This window comes from Mixophyes fleayi, chromosome 7 (genome assembly GCF_038048845.1).
Source record: "Mixophyes fleayi isolate aMixFle1 chromosome 7, aMixFle1.hap1, whole genome shotgun sequence".
Classification (NCBI taxonomy): Eukaryota; Metazoa; Chordata; class Amphibia; order Anura; family Limnodynastidae; genus Mixophyes; species Mixophyes fleayi.
This window is the reverse complement of record NC_134408.1, coordinates 103,245,803-103,264,709: the sequence shown is the minus strand read 5'-3', so window position 1 is coordinate 103,264,709 and position 18,907 is coordinate 103,245,803. Positions and strand designations below refer to the sequence as shown.

The 18,907-nt window shown below is 38.9% G+C and overlaps 2 protein-coding genes across 2 annotated transcripts; both read left to right on the top strand.

The window, feature by feature from the left end:
* Window positions 1-243: 243 nt before the first annotated feature.
* On the top strand, window positions 244-3,378 carry LOC142097008 (gamma-crystallin-3-like). Its single transcript, XM_075178620.1, has 3 exons — window positions 244-252; window positions 1,201-1,443; window positions 3,103-3,378. Exons 1-3 carry the CDS (start codon window positions 244-246, stop codon window positions 3,376-3,378), a joined length of 528 nt encoding a protein of 175 aa, XP_075034721.1.
* Window positions 3,379-16,040: 12,662 nt separating this feature from the next.
* LOC142097007 (gamma-crystallin-4-like) lies at window positions 16,041-18,588 on the top strand. Its single transcript, XM_075178619.1, has 3 exons — window positions 16,041-16,049; window positions 16,740-16,982; window positions 18,313-18,588. The coding sequence occupies exons 1-3, from the start codon at window positions 16,041-16,043 to the stop codon at window positions 18,586-18,588; spliced, it is 528 nt and encodes a 175-aa protein (XP_075034720.1).
* Window positions 18,589-18,907: the final 319 nt, after the last annotated feature.

Genomic DNA, 18,907 nt, shown 5'->3' with positions numbered 1-18,907 from the left:
CAGCTGTTCATTGGCTGCTATTTTCCCAATATGTGTAACAATGAACTGTAGCTTCTAGAATAACTAAACAACAGTATATACAGGGAGAAAAAGCAAAAGCTATACATTTTCCTTAGCAGACAAAACGTTTACTATCCCTTTAAATGTACATCATGCAGGCATCAGCAGCATAGAACTATATAAAGGGTTGTGTTCATGTTTATCACCAAGCACTGAGCTGTTCGCATTCAGTACTAGATCAAAATGGGAAAGGTAAGTGGACATTTTATTAATTGTTCTCTGTTTTCATTTTAAAATTAGGCAGACTGGGGAATATAAATATTTATAATGATCTTGATAATTAAAATGTGTTTGTGCCCTAGGATAAGACAGAAAACCAGTATTGAATTTAGCACATAGGGGTACATTTTTTAAGCTGCGGGTTTGAAAAAGTGGAGATATTGCCTATAGCAACCAATCAGATTCTAGTCAGGGGCGGATCTAGAAAATTGCTATACCCGGGGCGATTTAGGGGGGGCGATTTAGGCCCCGCCCCCTTTCCGACATCTAAGGCTGCCGGCAGCTGCACACTATGTGCAGGTCCGCTCGGCAGTGACAGTGTGCTGCCCGGCTGCTCTGATTGTGTTTAAAACACAATCAGAGGAGCCGGGCAGCACACTGTCAACCTGCACATACTGTGCAGCTGCCGGCAGCAAGTCCCAGCTAGGGGGGGGGCGATTGCCCTGATCGCCCCCCACCTGGATCCGCCACTGATTCTAGTTATCATTAATTATTACATTCTGCAAAAAGATAGCTAAAATCTGGTTGCCATAGGCAACATCTCACTTTTTCAAACCTGCAGTTTGATAAATTTACTCCATACTGTTTTTCAGGAAAGAACACAGATATTTAATGATGTGCCACTATTTTATGTTTCCAAAAGAAATTGTGTTAGCCAATGTTGCATTTATAAAATGTACTGTCATTCCATCATTGACAGTATTACTTTACATTTATCAACTTTACAAAGCTTTGGCAATAATATTTGTGAATGTTTCTGCAGTTATAAACCATATTTTGCAATTGTTTAGCTCATATAAATAAAGCATTACTGCATCTCCCTAGAACTGAGTATTTTATGGAAGGTTTGACTCCATAGAATTGTTTTGTAAATCAAGCCCACATAATGCCAATATCTAAACTACCTTTAACTTTTGGCAGATTTTCTTTTACGAAGACAGGAACTTTCAGGGTCGTTGCTATGAATGCAACTCAGACTGTACTGACATGTCCTCTTATTTCAACCGCTGCAACTCCATCAGAGTAGAAGGTGGAAACTGGATTCTTTATGAGCACCCCAACTACAAGGGCCATCAATACTACCTATGGAGAGGAGAATACCCCGACTTCCACCAATGGATGGGTTACAATGACTCCATCAGATCCTGCCGCCTCACACCTCAAGTATGTATAACACAAAGTTTACATTTTTTTTTAAATATCAATGATATTTATTGAAAGTTTTCCAAAATTAGGGGTACAGAAACACAAAAGGGGGTGGTATGGGAGGTAACAACAAGGGTAACAGAGAGCATTGAGCAGGGGAAAGACATAAAGTTGCAATGAGTCAATTAGGAAAGACATCATGAAGTCATTACAATATATGTAACAAAATTTAGAAAAAGCAACCATTTACATGTGAGAGGATTGTATGAGGCTAAAAGGTGCAGGAGCATGGTGTCTATTGGAGTAAATCATGCACGAGCTTGCACAATCTCTGACAAAATCTTGCCATTTGAACCATATGATAATGGGAGAGGAAGCTTAAGTCATATAGGGATCACCTAAGGTTTCTGTTTCAAAACTAAATTGAAATTTGGATATGATTTTTTTGATGAATGGTGGCAAAGGATTTTTCCAAATCTTGGGCTTTTGCTGATATTATGGCTATAAATATATGACCTTATATATATCAACTTTGCTTATCAATTTGAGCTGGGTAAAGATGCAGGCGAGTCAATTGTGGGGAAGGAGTTACTGTAAGGTTCCCAATAGTCAAGTGAAACACTTCACTGCACAGAGGTTGGGATATTGGGCAGTCCCCAAAAATGTGGGTGGCGGGTAGAGGTGCCAAATATTATGTAGTTTATCGGGGATGAGATTTAATCTGTTATAATTGTTAATCTGTTATAATAGTTTGACTTGTATTTCAGTGGTTAAGCCACTTTGAGTAACAGTGGGAAGTGACATATATCTGCTTCCATCGGTTTGTCAATACAGTCTTATGTAAGTTCCATTTCCAATGCAGTAGTGACCTAGACAAAGGCGTTATCTGGCTCCAGGCAATTGATAATTACAGGTACAGTGCTAGTTCCTGGCTTTGGGCAGTTGGTGACTACTGTACTAAGTAGCATACAACAACCTATTGCAGTTGTGTAGTTTAGATGTTTACAAACAGCAAATACACAAGAGCAAAGAAGCATATCTTTAAACCCCTTTTTTGGGAACACTATTGCTATATATTTATTATATTTGTATATATACTGATTTTCATTTCTCTGCTCTTCTGTATAGCACGATACAGTGTCTTCATTGGATTGCACTGGGGATTTTGACTAGTAAATTAATAGTGAGTGTTTATAGGGATGAAATAGAAAGTGTTCCCTTATATTCTCTGTGTGTTCTCACCACCATTCAGCTTCTGATTAACTCTCTTGGTGTAAGTGAAGGTATGGGTGGTCTCTAGTGCAACAAAGCAGTTAAGTATCCAACTGATGAAGAGTAAACACTTACTTATGCATCACTTACAGTGAAATCTAAATGAGCTAAAATGGAAACACAATACCACCCATTTCATTTAAGTAACAATTAAAACATATAAAATGGAAAAAGATGTACAGTATATCCATCATACATTTAGAAACGTAAACATCAATGTATGTAGACTATTACTATATTAGACAAAAGATTACAGTAAGTCAAGTCAATTAAAAGTATAGATCAGAACACATGCTTACTGGTGTACTACACTTATTAATGCATTAAATATGTTAATATTGTCTAACTTAATTTATAGTCTTTTTAGTGAAATGCTAAAAATCTTTTTGACATTCTTTCACTAAGCACCATGGCTCTTATAAACTGAGGATCTATGAGAGAGGAGACTTCAAAGGACAAATGATGGAGTATTCTGAAGATTGTCCTCATGTCTATGAGAGATTCCGTTACCATGACATTAACTCCTGTCATGTACATGATGGTCACTGGATGTTTTATGAAGAGCCAAACTATAAGGGACGTCAATATTACCTGAGACCTGGAGAGTACAAGAGATATTCTGACTGGGGAGCGCTAAATGCTAGAATTGGATCTTTCAGAAGAGTCCATAACTTATTTTAAAATTATATACTGCTGTTCTCAAAGTCAATAAATTATACTTATTTCTCATAGTTAATAAAATTGAAAATTGCTGTTATGCGAGTGAGTTTTATACTGAATATTTATATTTTTGAGAAACACTAAGTCAGATAATACATTTAGAATATATTTAGAGCACAAAGCATGGCAGAAGGAAATAATCAATTTCACAACACAAGCAATAAATGTCACCAGAACATCCTCATCATTATCATTTTCAGCATCATCATCATTTATTTAGATAGAGCCAGCAAATTCTGTAATGCTTTACAATTGGGGACAAATACAGTAATACAATAATACTGGGTAATACAGACAAAAACGTAAGAACAGATCCCATAATCTGGGGATGGTTGTTTAATGAAGTTTTCAGGTTCAATATGTGAAACTTGCCTATAATTATACCACTAGGATAGGGTGCAGGGAAAAATAGAGATGACCAAATTGACAAATTTAACATGGGTGACGGATAAAAAAAGAAAACTTGTTGTTCAAAGTTACTGTGCTGAAAGTAGGTTTTCCCATTAACAACTAAGCAGATAATAGCTATAATATTTGTAATACAGTTTAGAAATACAGTCTGGTTGACTTTCTGCCATGCAAGCGGTGACATTGGGGCCAGTGGAGGGGGATACATCTCCTTTTGCTGGGAAAGACCAATGGTATTCGCATGGAGTTGGTAACCACTGAAAAATCTCTCCCACACCAGCATGGCTGGAACATCCTCACTGTTGGATCATCATCATCATCATCTATATTTATAGTGCCACTGATTCCGCAGCGCTGTACAGAGAACTAATTCACATCAGTCCCTGCTCCATTGGAGCTTACAGTCTAAATTCCCTAACATACACACTCAGACAGAGAGAGAGACAGACTAGCGTCAATTTTGATAGTAGCCAATTAACCTACTAGTATGTTTTTGGAGTGTGGGAAGAAACCGGAGCACCCGGAGGAAACCCAGGCAAACACGGGTAGAACATACAAACTCCACACAGATAAGACCATGGTCGGAAATTGAACTCATGACCCCAGTGCTGTGAGGCAGAAGTGCTAACCACTAAGCCACTGTGCTGCCCGGTTGGTCTGCAGCACCGCAGAGGCTAGCTAAGGTAAAGGTCTGTTGATTGGACCATCCTAAACTCACTCTATCTACCTCCCCAAGTCACCTCCATGATCAGTCAGATCACTGCATGGTTTACTCACAGTGACAGTTCAGGGTTCGTGGCTAGTTATCCACCAGGGACATCTTGTACTAAAGGCGAAGCTTGAGCAGGGTCTGTGCCTGGTTATGAATAGACACCTAGGGGTATATTTTCTAAACTGCAGATTTGAAAAAGTGGATATGTTGCCTATAGCAACCAATCAGATTCTAGCTATCATTTATTTAGCATATACTACAAAATGACAGATAGAATATGATTGGTTGCTATAAGCAACATCTCCACTTTTTCAGAATCGCAGTTTATTAAATCTAGCCCCTAGTCCTTGTCCTCGGTCATTCTCTAATATTACTTCAGTTGGGAGCCCTTCCAATAACCCCACTTGCACTTGATTGTAGTCATGCCCTCAATTCTTTGGGAATTTTGCTATGGGGTTGTTCCCTTACCATGACAATCCAAACCCTCCTTTTATTCAACACTTCGGACCTAGGGACCAAGTTGGGCTGAACCAGAGTTATGGTGGTTCCTGAGTCCTTAAGTCCCTGGAATATTTGGTCTCCCACCAAAAACAATTACAAATGACTCTGCATGTTAGCTAGGGTAGCCCTCCCCATACTCACTAACATTTCAACCTGGTAAACTACCTTCTGTGGATCTGGTGCATTGGGGTAGTGTAGCACTTCCAGGGAATGCTGGTGGGTTTGATGCTGCTGAGGCAAGCAAGACATTGTCCAAAGTGGCATCTTGGAACATTGCTTGAAGCACTAGGTAGAATTATTGGCATGTGTGGTGGATCCTCACCCCCTGGGTTGAATAGCCACACGCTCATCAGTTAGTGTGAAAGCTTATTCCAGGGTGACAGGTTTACAGTCTGACACCCTCTCTCTAATCTATAGTGCCATGTTTAGTAATAGCTGCAACAGCACTATGAGGTGTTGCACTTCTTCCATAGTGGTTATCTGTCGACCTTCCATCAATCGGACACACCAGCCTTCTGGAACTGACTGGCATACTTCATAGAGGAGCTTCCTCCACTTTTGGCTAGTGTCCTGAATCCAATTAGATAGGACTCAGGGAAGACCCCAATCCAGGCTAAAATTACCCTCCTCGTTAATTCATACACCTACAGACTGTGATGCTCCACATATGATATGCCTCCAGAGCTTGTCTCATCAGGACTCATTGTTTAGTTATACGGTATGTGGCTGAGAAGGGAAAAGTGAAATAATGGTTTTACATTTTTACTAAAAATTCCATTTCAGTAAAAATAAAGGATTAGCTCAACTTTTCTATAGAGAAATATTTAAAGTAACTACTCTATGGTGTTCTGAATTCCAACCTGAAGTGGTTCAATAATTCAGGGAGTAGGGCCAATATAATACCAGAATGCAGCCTTTTCAAAACAGAGAACCGGATATAAACATTGACCCCATTAGTGAAGTAGAGATGTTCCCAAGACAGGAACCTCTGTTAACCAGGTAAGGTAGAGCATAGGGGGCTGGTGTTTAAATGGTTTCTGAAATTAATTTAAAAAAAATCACATGCTAAATTACATAATTTGATATCGCTAATTTGATATCACTAATGACATCACATGTAACATGCAAACATAGCATAACTCATCACTTGACATCACACAACATTCCTTAAGCTGTCAATTACTTCAGCTGTCACAAAGAATATGAGAACACATGTATTGTTAATTATTACACTATAAAAAAATACAAAAATCCTCATGCATAAATTAACTTTTTCAAACATAGACTATGCTGTGCCAGCCATCACAATCAGTCAGCACTTACACTTGCCATGGATCTGGTGCAAATGATAAGCCTGAAACAAGTGCACAAGGGGAAACCCAGGACTTGACAAATTAGTTGTCATGTCATTACTATACATTGCCTAGGTCCGTCCACCCCATCCCATCCCTATTTTGCTCTTCACAAGCAGCCATAAGTGTAATTTGAGTTTGTGTTGTGAGTGACAGTCCACAGCAGCTGAAGGAAGAGGTTGGAAAAAAATGTAAATTATTATTATTATCTTTTATTTAAAATACACCACAAAGTGTCTACAGAGATGTATAGAGTACAGATATGACATACAAGAGAACAATAAGCATAAACCATGGGTACAATTAAGCAGAGTTATAGAACATGGATGCAATTAATAGAGCAAATCACAAAACATACAGAAACAATTCAGTAGGAGACAAGACTTGGACAGTAACAGGTAAACAGAATTGTCGAACATAACATTAGAGAACAGTAGGTATAACAATGAGTACAGATAAGCAGAATAATATATGCATGGGTGCATTTAACAGAACAAATCGAAAGGCATACAGAAAATAATTCTGCATAAAACATGACATGTATAAGGAGCCACGGCGGCCGCAGGCACCGCCACGACTCACTCCCTTCTGTTCCTGGCGTTCCAGTTGTCATCAGGGCTGCCAAGAGGAATTCAGGGTCCTGGTACAACAAATTCATGGGGCCCCCTCATAGTTGAGTATGGTAAAAAAAATTGCGCCGCCTTACATCAGCGCAAAATTTTTCGAAGGTGTGGTCATGCATTTGGGGGCGTGGCAAATGCACCATTGGGGCATGGCTAACACATCAAAATCACTAGGCTCTCAATTCGCCCGAGCGTCACATATGTCCGAGCACTCCTGACTTTCAGGACATCTAGCACCAAAGTGTAGTATAGAAAAAAAGCAGTGTGTACACAAAGAGTTCAGTCTTGGCCTCCACCTTACATTGGGCACAACACTCACCAAAAATTGACATTGTCCCTACTAGAATCACAACATTTCACATACTGTCCTGCTCTCTCCTACCTGTTCTTCTCACTTTCACCACCTGTGGCTGCATGTTTCTTTAGCTGCGGCTTGTCTGGATCCTCGAATGCTGGGGGCCCTATTTGGAAAAAAATAGCTACATTTAGATAATTCCAAACAACCCTGGCGTTAAATCAATACCATCCACGATTAATAATTAGGCCTTCCTCCAGCTCCAATATTACAATAATGTGCCCCTTCATCATCGCCATGCCTTATGATCACACTGCGCCCTCCATGCTGCTTTTGCCTCTTCATCTAGCTCCCCTTCATCACACCATACTATTCTGCTCCCCCCCCTTTTTCAATCCCACTGTGCAATGCCTCCACCCCTTTTTAACCCCACTGTGCCATGCTGCCCACCATTTTTTAACCCCACTGTGCCATGCTGCCCCATTTTTTAACCCCTCTGTGCCCCCCCTCATTTTTTAACCCCTTTGTCATGCTGCCCCCCCATTTTTTAACCCCTCTGTGCCCCCCGTTTTTTAACCCCTCTGTCATGCTGCCCCCCCCCCCGTTTTTTAACCCCTCTGTGCCCTACCTCATTTTTTAACCCCTCTGTCATGCTGCTCCCCCCACCAACGACCGAGCCCCCCCCCTGCAAAAAAACAAAACAAAAAGAAAGAGAATGAAAAAAACGTTTTTTATAAAAAAATCAGCAGCGCAAGGGCCTGGGCCGGGCCCCCTGAAATGCCCGGGCCCGGGTAATTTGTACCCGCTCCCCCCGCCTCTCGGCAGCCCTGGTTGTCATAGGTCCAATTCTCTGTATTCGCTCAGTTCTTCTGGCTTCCTGGAAATACGTTCCACAGCTGCTAATCTCAAGATTATTTGGGAAAAAACTTCAGTCTTCTTTGAGTCTTGCCTCATTTCAGTCTAAAAAGTTTGCTGACCATCATTGTATGACTTGCCTTTTAAAGTAGGTCAGGGGGTCTGCCTCTCCACTCGCAACATCAGACAACCCTACTGAAAACTTGGACCTTTCACTATGATCAAAGAAGTGAACCTGTAGCCATCCTTAAGAATTCCAAACACTTTTTATTGCTCCCTTCTCAAACCAGTGTTTTTCTTAAGTCAGTTCCGATAGCTTTAGCCCTCAAATACTCAGTCATCTGATCTGGATGGATGTCAGAGATTGGTAATCGAAAAAAAATTTGATTCTAAAAAGGTCCAAGGTCAAGTCCATTTTCTGGTTCAATGAAAGAATCGTGGTTTGGAGGAACTGTCCTGGGTTCCACGGAGACACCTTCAGGCTAACAGACTCATCAAGTTGTTTTTTAAACAATTTCCCAGGAAACCAGGTTATCGGGGTTCCTTAACCCCTCCTTGAGGGGGGTACTGCAGCTCTTTCCCTTCTGTTCCTGGCATCCCGACTGTCCCTATGACAACCGGGATGTCACTTCCGCTTCTCGGCCCAACCGTTGCTAGGACAAAGGTCGGACGCCCCGGCGAACACAGGGCAGCTGGGCGCGTGCACCACTAAGCCTGTAGGCTGTTAACGTTACATTTATTAGGCCACACTTGGGGGGCTCATTATACCATTTCCTTGCCTGTCCCTGATTGGCTGTCTTGACTATTTAAGGCAGGGGGGGCTTATCCTCCCTGCCAGTTATAGCGTGGATTCTGTATGTTGCTGACCTGCTCCTGTCCTGTTCCTGTCTTGCCCTAGTGTTCCTGTGGATACTCTTCCCGTTTACTATTCGACCTCCTGTTGTGACCCTATTGCTCAGTTTTGGGATTGTGTTCTCGTGCTGGTGACCCTGACCCATTGGCGTGTTATTTGACTACACTGCTTTCTTCTGACCCCTGACCTCGGCTTACGTCTGACCATCTGTTACCATCTATACAGCCTCCACCACCCCCTCCACTGCGGTGTTGTTAATAAATTTACACTACATTAAGAGTAAAGTCCTGGGAGCATCCGAGTACCTGTGAGCACATAAAGCTCTACGGGAAAGGCGGCTGCTATCGGCGAAGACGTCTTCCATCAGTTCTGTAACTTTATTATCAGACCGGCAGCCTAGCAACATGAACAAATGAAGAGTGGACAGACATGAGACATAGGGTAGAGGGTCCTGCCCATAAGAGCTTATATTATAAAGGGAGGGGGTGATGAGAGAGAGAAGGAGAATGTGGGACAATAAGTGAGGTACAGAGATCTGAAAGTTGGTGAGGTCAGTATAGTTGGGACGCCTAGGTGGAACATGATGTTACAGGGTATTGAAAAAAGACCTGGAAAGTACAGGTGTAGCAAAAGACCAGATGTAGCATAGATCAAGATATAAAGAGGCCCACATGTAGCAAACGTCAAGATGCAGCTAGGCCCAGATGTATCAGAGGTCAAGGTAATAGGTCCAGAATACGCACATATCTGACACAAGACACCGCAAAAACATTAATTCATGCACTCATCATCTCCCGCATCGACTATTGCAATTCCCTCCTTACTGGTCTTCCCAAAGTCAGACTTCAACTCCTACAATCTATTTTGCACGCAGCGGCTAGATTGATTTTCCTTACTAACCGTTATTTCTCTGCTGAGCCACTCTGTCAGTCTCTACATTGGCTGCCTGCATATCAACGAATCAAATATAAAATTCTTCTTCTAACATACAAGGCCATCAACAAAATTGCACCGACATACATCTCCTCACTTATCTCAAAATATCTCCCTACTCGACACCTCCGTTCTGCACAAGATCTACGTCTCTCCTCCACTCTCATCACGTCCTCCCATTCTCGGTTACAGGATTTTTTCCGGGCTGCACCTAATTTGTGGACTTCCCTCCCACGCACAATAAGACTTTCCTCTAGTATTCAAACCTTCAAGCGTTCACTGAAAACCCACCTCTTCAGACAAGGTTATGATATTCCTCAATCACTATCTTAATTTCCCTAGATTACCCTATTACCATCCTCTACTCTGCTAACGCAAGACAACAACCTTCTGACCAACATTGCAACACACACAGCCCACTCAATACTTTTACGTTTGCGTTCTAGCTGGTCCACTGTGCAATATGATGTAGCACATGCCCTTGTGTTTCTAACTCCCATTGTCCTATAGATTGTAAGCTTGCGAGCAGGGTTCTCTTACCTCTCTGTCTGTATGTATTACCCAGTATTGTCTTATCAGTGTTTTTTCCCAATTGTAAAGCGCTACAGAATTTGCTGGCACTATATAAATAAATGTTGATGATGATGATGAAGGTAAAGCAGTGGACCAGAGGAAGCCATAATCCAGGTTTAATACTGCCTAGGTGAAGCATTGTCTCAGGTGAAGCAGTAGCCCAGATCTAGCAAAGGTCCAGGTGAAATTTCATCATAAGAGGCTCCCAGACCCTTTATAGTGTTGTACACAAGACTGGCACATTGCATAAATAAAAAAAAAATGGTATATTCGTACATCTAGCACTCACTCTATAGCACAGTATGGAACAGTCAGACCTCCAATTAAACTTAACAATGACTGTATCCATGAAACATTCTTCTCCTTTATGTTACAGTCTTTCAATCTGAAATTCAAACTCACAACAAAAACACATGCATAGTGTACTATGTCACTAATGCCATTAACATAGTCCAAAAGCCCATAGAGTATAAGGTTTCTCCTCTTTTCACCATGGACTAATCTATTGAACAAAAAGATCCCCCTTGTTCTTCAAAACGTGATGTCCCCAAAGGACTTGTGCTTACAATGTCTCCGATGATAGAGAGCCTTCAAACACATCACATAACTTCATCTGTTTGCTCCAGTTGGAGACTCTACCAACGATGAACAGAAGAGAATAAAGGATCTAGTGCATTATCTTTTATTATGCTTCAAGCAAGTTCAATTAAAAAAGTTCATAATAATGATAGAAACATAAAAACATGTGCGGAAGTCAAATAATTGGATGAAGTAAATAAAATCGATTAATATTGTTTTACCGTGTGATTGCGATCAGTACGCCATGTTTTATGACGCAATCGCACGGATAAATAAAGCAGACATACATTTACACTCCCACATTCATTATGTAAATAGTTCACCTTAATAAAGTTCCAACACACAGTCATTTATAATCGAATGTAATAGATTTAATAGTTTAATACAATAATGTTAAAACTACTTTGTTGATATCTAAGGTTCAGGATATAGGAAACATATCATGTTTAGTCTCATTCTAACTCACTTTTCACCATCAGACGTCCGCTACTATCAGCTAAATGGTCGCATCTTGCGTATACAAGTTATGGATGATAGAGGAATAAAGATCAGAATGATATTGTGTGTGTAATGCAAATGGACCAGTTAAACCAGCTTTTCGGAGGGAAGAAACGTATGCAGCTGTTGGAGAGTTGACCCCCACCTTTGGAGGGCATTATTTGAACCGACCTATGGCCTGCATTATACTGGACTGAGCTGAATCCTGAATCTATGGAAACATGCCAAAACATCACTACTGTTTTTTTTATGTATCACAAATTGTATACAAACTAGGCTCTGGGACCACTATACATTCTACTTGACCACAGACTTCAGGATTGAATGACTGTATGCTGGATCCAGAGTGCTTGCGTATTTATCTGCTGTACTTTATTTATTGAATTGTTATTTGTTGCATCTTGCTGTTAAATCTCTTTGTGCGTTGGAACCACACAAATCGCAGCGGACAATTTTCACTGATAGCAACAAGACGGACATAACAAATGAAACATAAAACCAGCGATAAAAATTATAATGATCAGACTCATACCATACTTCTATGGAGGAAATGGAGCTCGGAATAATCAGAAAACAATCTCATAGTCCCATGAATAGTCTAACCTTCCGATGCTCCCCACAGTTCCAAGAGGCTGGGCCGATTCAAATAGTCAACGAATTTTGACTCTGTAACACAAATCTGTGTCAAGGCTAATCAACAAATCTAATTTGCCAGCATTTATAGTTGTTCCTCAAGTGAAAGCGAGGCTTGAGTCCGCTCGTTGCTTCCATTTCTGTCATTCACGAAAGTATTCATAAAGTTGTTGTTCCGCATCTATTCCAATGGGAAGACGTGGTTTTCTTATTGTACAATGTGCATTTCCAGTCATCTGTTTTCCACAGAGATGACACCCAATCAATGTACTTTGAATACTATCATATCGAGAAAGGGCTGAATGGATATTACAAAGAGGACCATCTACAATCTAACAATCACATTCCTATTTGTGCTGCACACATCATATAACTTAATCAAATTCCTGGATACAATTTTTAATAAAAGTTCATAAATCCCGTATTAGTCCATCTTGATTGATGCTCCAAAACATTAAAAAGGAAAAAAAGTGTACAATATCTTCATTAACATCCGTTCTTATAATTGTTACCCTAGTGTGAGGATGCATCTTATTTCAGCTCTAGACAAGGAACCTATGATGTCTCTGTCTCTCCACTTAATCTCAGTCATCTGTATTCCCCAGAAATGTTTAATGTTTTCCGGCTTGCATGAATGAGTGATTTTGAAATGGTTGAACAAGTGTGTCTCCAGTCCCTTAAGTATGTTGTATATGTGCTCACGTAGTCTGATTTTTAAAGGACGTGTTGTCCTCCCAACATTGAACTTTATACACCTGCTCCTCTATTACGTACACCACATTGCTCATGTGACAAGTTATGAATTGTTCAATCTTAAAAGTATGTCCATTAATCTCGAGGTTCGTGGTCTTACTCATGTTGGACTTACAGGTCCTGCAGGCCATACAGATTCCTTACTAACCTGTCTTTCAAATTAGGGGCTTTTCTATATATGAAGACTGGTTTATCCAGAATAAGGTCACCTATTATGTTATCCTTTCTTAAAACCTCCCAATATCTGCTGAAAATTCTGTCTATAGGTTTAAAATCTTTGCTGTATTAAGATACGAATGCCCAATCATATTTCATAGATTGCTCATTCTTTTGCATGATTCTGTACAATTACTTCTTATCCTCTTCATTTGCCCAAATGATATATTATCTAACCAGGTGTGGTGATGGTTGCTGTCATATTGAATATAACTCACAGTGTCCGTAGGCTTCTTATAGGTCTTCGTCTGTAGACCCTTTTCGTTAATGTATACTGTAATGTCCAAAAAAAATCACGCTGGACTTTAAATAGACTCAAAAGTGAGCTCCATATGGTAGCTATTAGCTTTCGAATGTTGACAGAATTTATGAAGTTCATCTTCAGATCCTCTCCAGATGAAGAAAATATCATCTATATAATGGTATCTGGCCACCAGGCACGCCACAAATTCATGCCCAATCCATACCCACGATTCTTCTCACTGGGCCATGAATATGTCATAGCCCCCGTGGGAAGAATCTAGTGGACTTTTCAGCTCGCCGGTATTCGGTGAGTTTGCCGTGAAAATTTAAAGTGTCAATGGCTTTAATGGCAAAACAATAGCTTTAAAGCCATTGCCACTTTAAATTTTCCTTGCAAACTCACCGAATAGCAGCGAGTTCAAACAATCAGAAGTTAATACATTTACCCTCTGGACTCTTGTAGACTAGGGGGGCATCAGTCCACCCGGGAAGAGCCACACTAAATCACAAGAACAGCTTAATCGGGAGGTGTTGTTTTCAGGGTGCAATAATGCAAGGACAACTTGTTTGGTGTCATGGTAAAAAATAATAGAGACTCCATTACTTTAAACCGGTGAACGGATTCCAATAGCTGGAGAGGGAAGTCCCTGATGAAGCTGGATGGGAAATGACCCAAGAAGCTGTTGAGACAGTGGATCCAGGAGACTAGTTTCTGGTAGAAACACAGACATGGGGAAACATTGAGAACTGATCTTTCATAATTATAGATGCAGTCCAGATTCCCTTATGGGTTGGCCTACAAGGTGGTAATATTATGAGCTGAAGCTCCAAGGGGATAATAATACAAGTTAAAAAGTTCAAAGCTAAATAGGTATCTAATAGATCAGAAAGTCAGTCAGTAGACTTCCTAGGGATTAAATTGCAGCGAGTCCAATTGTCCAGAGCAAGGTCAGTTCACGATATAGCAATGTCAGTAAGCAGTTACAGAGCCAGGTCGGTACACAGTTTAGTATAATTTAGTTAACGAAGTTCAAGAGAGTTAAACTGTATCAAATCCAGTTGTTCAGAGCCAGGTCAGTACACAAGGATCTTGCTAGTACCACAAAAGGTCCAATGCAATCATCAGCTAGCTTGTACGAAGTTCTTCCTAAATTTAAATTTTACCTGAAGAGCTAAACTCTCTCCTACAAGTGGGGTGGAGCTGAAAGCCTTCATTGATCAGCATGATACTTATATTTTCTCTGAGTTCGACCAATGTTGCTTGTTAGTTGGTTCCATGCTTTATGTAACTTTTGGTGTAAGTCTTTGACCATGGGGACGTCATCTGTAAAGTTGATTTGCATAATGAATTGAGGATGATATCGATTGTTTGCCAAGAACGGGCTTATTTAAGTTGAGGAATAAATTGCGTTAATATAAGTAAAATCAACTGTAGACAGAAGTTCAGTCCAATCGCTCTTTTGGAAACTGGTAAAAATTTGTAGGTACTGTTCTAGACTTTGGTTAACGCTTTCTGTTTGACCATTGGTCTACCGATGTAGTTAGAGGACATATCCAAATGATTGTGTAATGAGTTGCAGAAGGCCCTCGAGAAGTGAGAAGTAATGGCATGGCAAAAATATACCATTTTAAGGAATAAAAAATACATTTATACATACTCTAAAATATAGTTTAATTCAAAAACATTTTAATAACATTTTCAGATTTCTCAACTTTTGCAGAATTTCCCATTAAGTATTGGTAAACTTAAGGTAAAAGTATTTAGGTACTTCTGCTTTAAGAATATGGGGCTAATTTACCACCATTTTAAGAACACTTTTGGCTTCCTCTACTTTTATAGAATTTTCCAAAGGTAATAAATGTTATAGTACAAGGCAGCTATTGTGTTTCAAAGCTTGGCATTGACGGTTTTTTTTTTTTTATCTTAAACCAAAAGGTGTAACCTTTGATAAACTAGCTTAGGGCCTTATTAGCCTTATGTTAATCAAATTTGCTTTTATGTTTAATTATTGCAAACTGTGGACTTTTTTCTGCATGAACTTACTACATAAACAGTGTTTAAGTATTTGCTAATTGTTAACAGTTCATGGGCAAAAAATACAAACTTTTCTATATGTGATTCTTGAAAACATTTTTAAAGATTGTTTACTCTAGTTATGTGTCCCTTTCCTTCTCTGTATTCTTCTTCTTCTACTCTTCCTCCCCATTCTTCTTCTTCTTCTTTGTCTTCTTCGTATTGTTATTATTATTATTATTATTATTATTATTATTATTATTATTACTAATAATACATCATCTACATAATTTCTACACACCTAAACATTTGTCTGTGTGTTAACTGTACAGTATAGTCAGCTGTGCATTAGCTGCTATTTTTCCAATGTATGTAACAATGAACTGTAGCTTCTAGAATAACTAAGCAACACTATATACAGGGAGAAAAACACAAAAGCTATACATTTTCCTTAGTAGACAAAAAGTTTACTATCCCTTTAAATGTACATAATGCAGGCATCATCAGCGTAGAACTATATAAAGGGTTGTCTTTATGTTCATCACCAAGCACTGAGCTGCTTGCATTCAGTACAAGGTCAAAATGGGAAAGGTAAGTGGACATTTTATTAATTGTTCTCTGTTTTCAATTTAAAATTAGGCAGACTGGGGAATTTAAATATTAATAAAGATCTTAATAAGTAAAAAGGTGTTTGTGCCCTAGGATAAGAGAAAAACAGTATTGAAATATAAATATATAAATAGGGGTACATCTTTCAAGCTAAGAGTTTAAAAAGTGGAGATGTTGCCTATAGCAACCTATCCCATTCTAGTTATCATTAATTAGTACATTTTATAAAAGACAGCTAAAATCTGGTAGTTGCTATAGGCAACAACTCCTCTTTTTCAAACCTGCAGCTTGATAAATTTACTCCATACTGTTTTTCAGGAAAGAGCACATATATTTAATGATGTGTTATTTTGTCACTCTTTTATGTTTCCCAAAAAATTGTGTTAGCTTATGTTGTATTTATAAAATGTGCTATCATTCCATCATTGCCAGCATTGCTTTATATTTATCAACCTTCCAGAGCCTTGGCAATAACATTTGTGCATATTTCTGCACTTATAAACCATGTTTTGCATTTGTTTAACTCATATAAATAAAGCATTACTTCAGCTCCCTGTTCAGCAAGGTCTGGCTCATGGACAATGAGTCTTTTATGTAAGGTTTGACCTAAAATTGTTTTATAAATCAAGCCCACATAATGCCAATATCTAAACTACCTTTAACTTTTGGCAGATTTTCTTTTACGAAGACAGGAACTTTCAGGGTTGTTGCTATGAATGCAACTCAGACTGTACTGACATGTCCTCTTATTTCAACCGCTGCAACTCAATCAGAATAGAAAGTGGAAACTGGATTCTTTATGAGCACCCCAACTACAAGGGCCATCAATACTACCTATGGAGAGGAGAATACCCTGACTTCCACCAATGGATGGGTTACAATGACTCCATCAGATCCTGCCGCATCACACCTCGAGTATGTATAAAGCAAAGTTTGGATTTTTTTTTAACATTAATGATTTTTATTGAAAGTTTTCCAAAATTAGGGGTACAGAAACAAAAAAAGGGGTCAGTATGGGAGGTAACAACGGGTTACAAACAGGTAACAAAGGGTAAAAGAGAGCATGATTCAATTTGGAAACACATAATGAAGTCATTACAATATAAGCAACAAAATTTTGAAGAACCAACCATTTAAATGTGAGAAGATTCTATGAGGCTAAAAGGTGGAGAAGAATGGTGTCTATTTTAGCAAATAATGTAGGAGCTTGCACAATCTCTGATAAAATCTTGCCACATGAACTGTCTGATAATAGGAGAGGAGGCCGAATGGAATAGGGCTCACCTAAGGTTTCCATTTCAAAAAAACAAAATAGAATTTTGGAAATTTGGATATAATTATATTGATGAATGGTGGCAAGGGATTTTTCCTTTTGCTGCTATTATGGCTATCAATAAATGACCTAATATATATCAACTTTTCTTATCAATTTCAGGTGGGTAAAGATGAAGGAGGGCCAATTCTAGGGAAGGAGTTACTGGGATGTGTATAACTGTAATAGCCAAGTTGAACATTTCCTTCCTCATGGTTTGGGATATTGGACATTCCCATAAATTTTTTGCCAACACTAGTGTACACACACACATATATATATATATATATATATATATATATATATATATATATATATGTATATATATATATATATATATATATATATATATATATATATATCTTGAATATGTTCCGATTTTCATCTCTCTACTCTCCTGTGAAGCACTATATCATATCTGAAATCCTCCATTGGATTGCACTGGGGATTTTCGACTAGTAAATCAATAGAGAGTGTTTACAGGGATGAACTAAAAAGTGTTCCCTAATATTCTTTCTCTGTGTTCCCTCTCCAACTTCTGATTAGCTCTCTTGGTGTTAGCGAAGGTCTCTAGTGCAACAAAGCAGTTAAGTATCCAACTGAAGGATAAACATTTACATATGCATCACATAAAGCAAAATAAAAATGAGATAAAATGGAAACTCAATACCATCCATTTAATTTAGTAACAATTAAAACATAGAAAATGTAAAAGGAAGTAAATCCATAATTTAGAATCTAAAACATCAATGGGTGATCACTATGTTAGACAAATAGTAATGGGAAGTCATTTCAATTTAAACTGTAGATCAGAACACATGCTTACTAGTGTACTACACTAATAAATGGAAAAATTATGTAAATATTGTCTAATTTAATTTACAGTGTTTTTAGTGAAATGCTAAAACATCTTTTTGTCATTTTTTCACTAAGCACCATGACTCTTATAAAATGAGGATCTATGAGAGAGGAGACTACAAAGGACAAATGATGGAATTTTCTGAAGATTGTCCTCATGTCTATGAGAAGTTCCGTTACCATGACATTAACTCCTGTCATATACATGATGGTCACTGGATGTTTTATGAAGAGCCCAACTATAAGGGACGTCAATATTACCTGAGACCTGGAGAGTACAAGAGGTATTCTGACTGGGGAGCACTAAATGCTAGAATTGGATCTTTCAGAAGAATCAATCACTTTGTTTAAAATAAGTGATGTACCTTATTTCTAATATTCAATAAAATTGGAAATTGCTATTATCTGAATGAGTTTTATTTTGTATATTTATATTCTTGAGAAAACACTAGGTCAAATAATACATTTAGATTATATTTGCAGCACAATTGCATGGCAAGCCAGTGCAGGGAGCTCTGGCATCTACTGAGCATGTGATAAGGAGCTAGAGAGATCTGCAGGCCTCGAGTCACTAGAGAAGGGACTAAGCCACAGATGAAGGAGGTAGGATAGACACCACTTGGCAAGCAAGATGAATAGTTTTGAAGGTGTCGGTATCTGGAATCTAGGT

Excerpts from the sequence above, each read along its gene's own strand:
- LOC142097008 (XM_075178620.1), top strand. Across the intron at positions 1,444-3,102 it reads CCTGCCGCCTCACACCTCAA|CACCATGGCTCTTATAAACT; the intron begins GTATGTATAACA and ends TCTTTCACTAAG.
- LOC142097007 (XM_075178619.1), top strand. Across the intron at positions 16,983-18,312 it reads CCTGCCGCATCACACCTCGA|CACCATGACTCTTATAAAAT; the intron begins GTATGTATAAAG and ends TTTTTCACTAAG.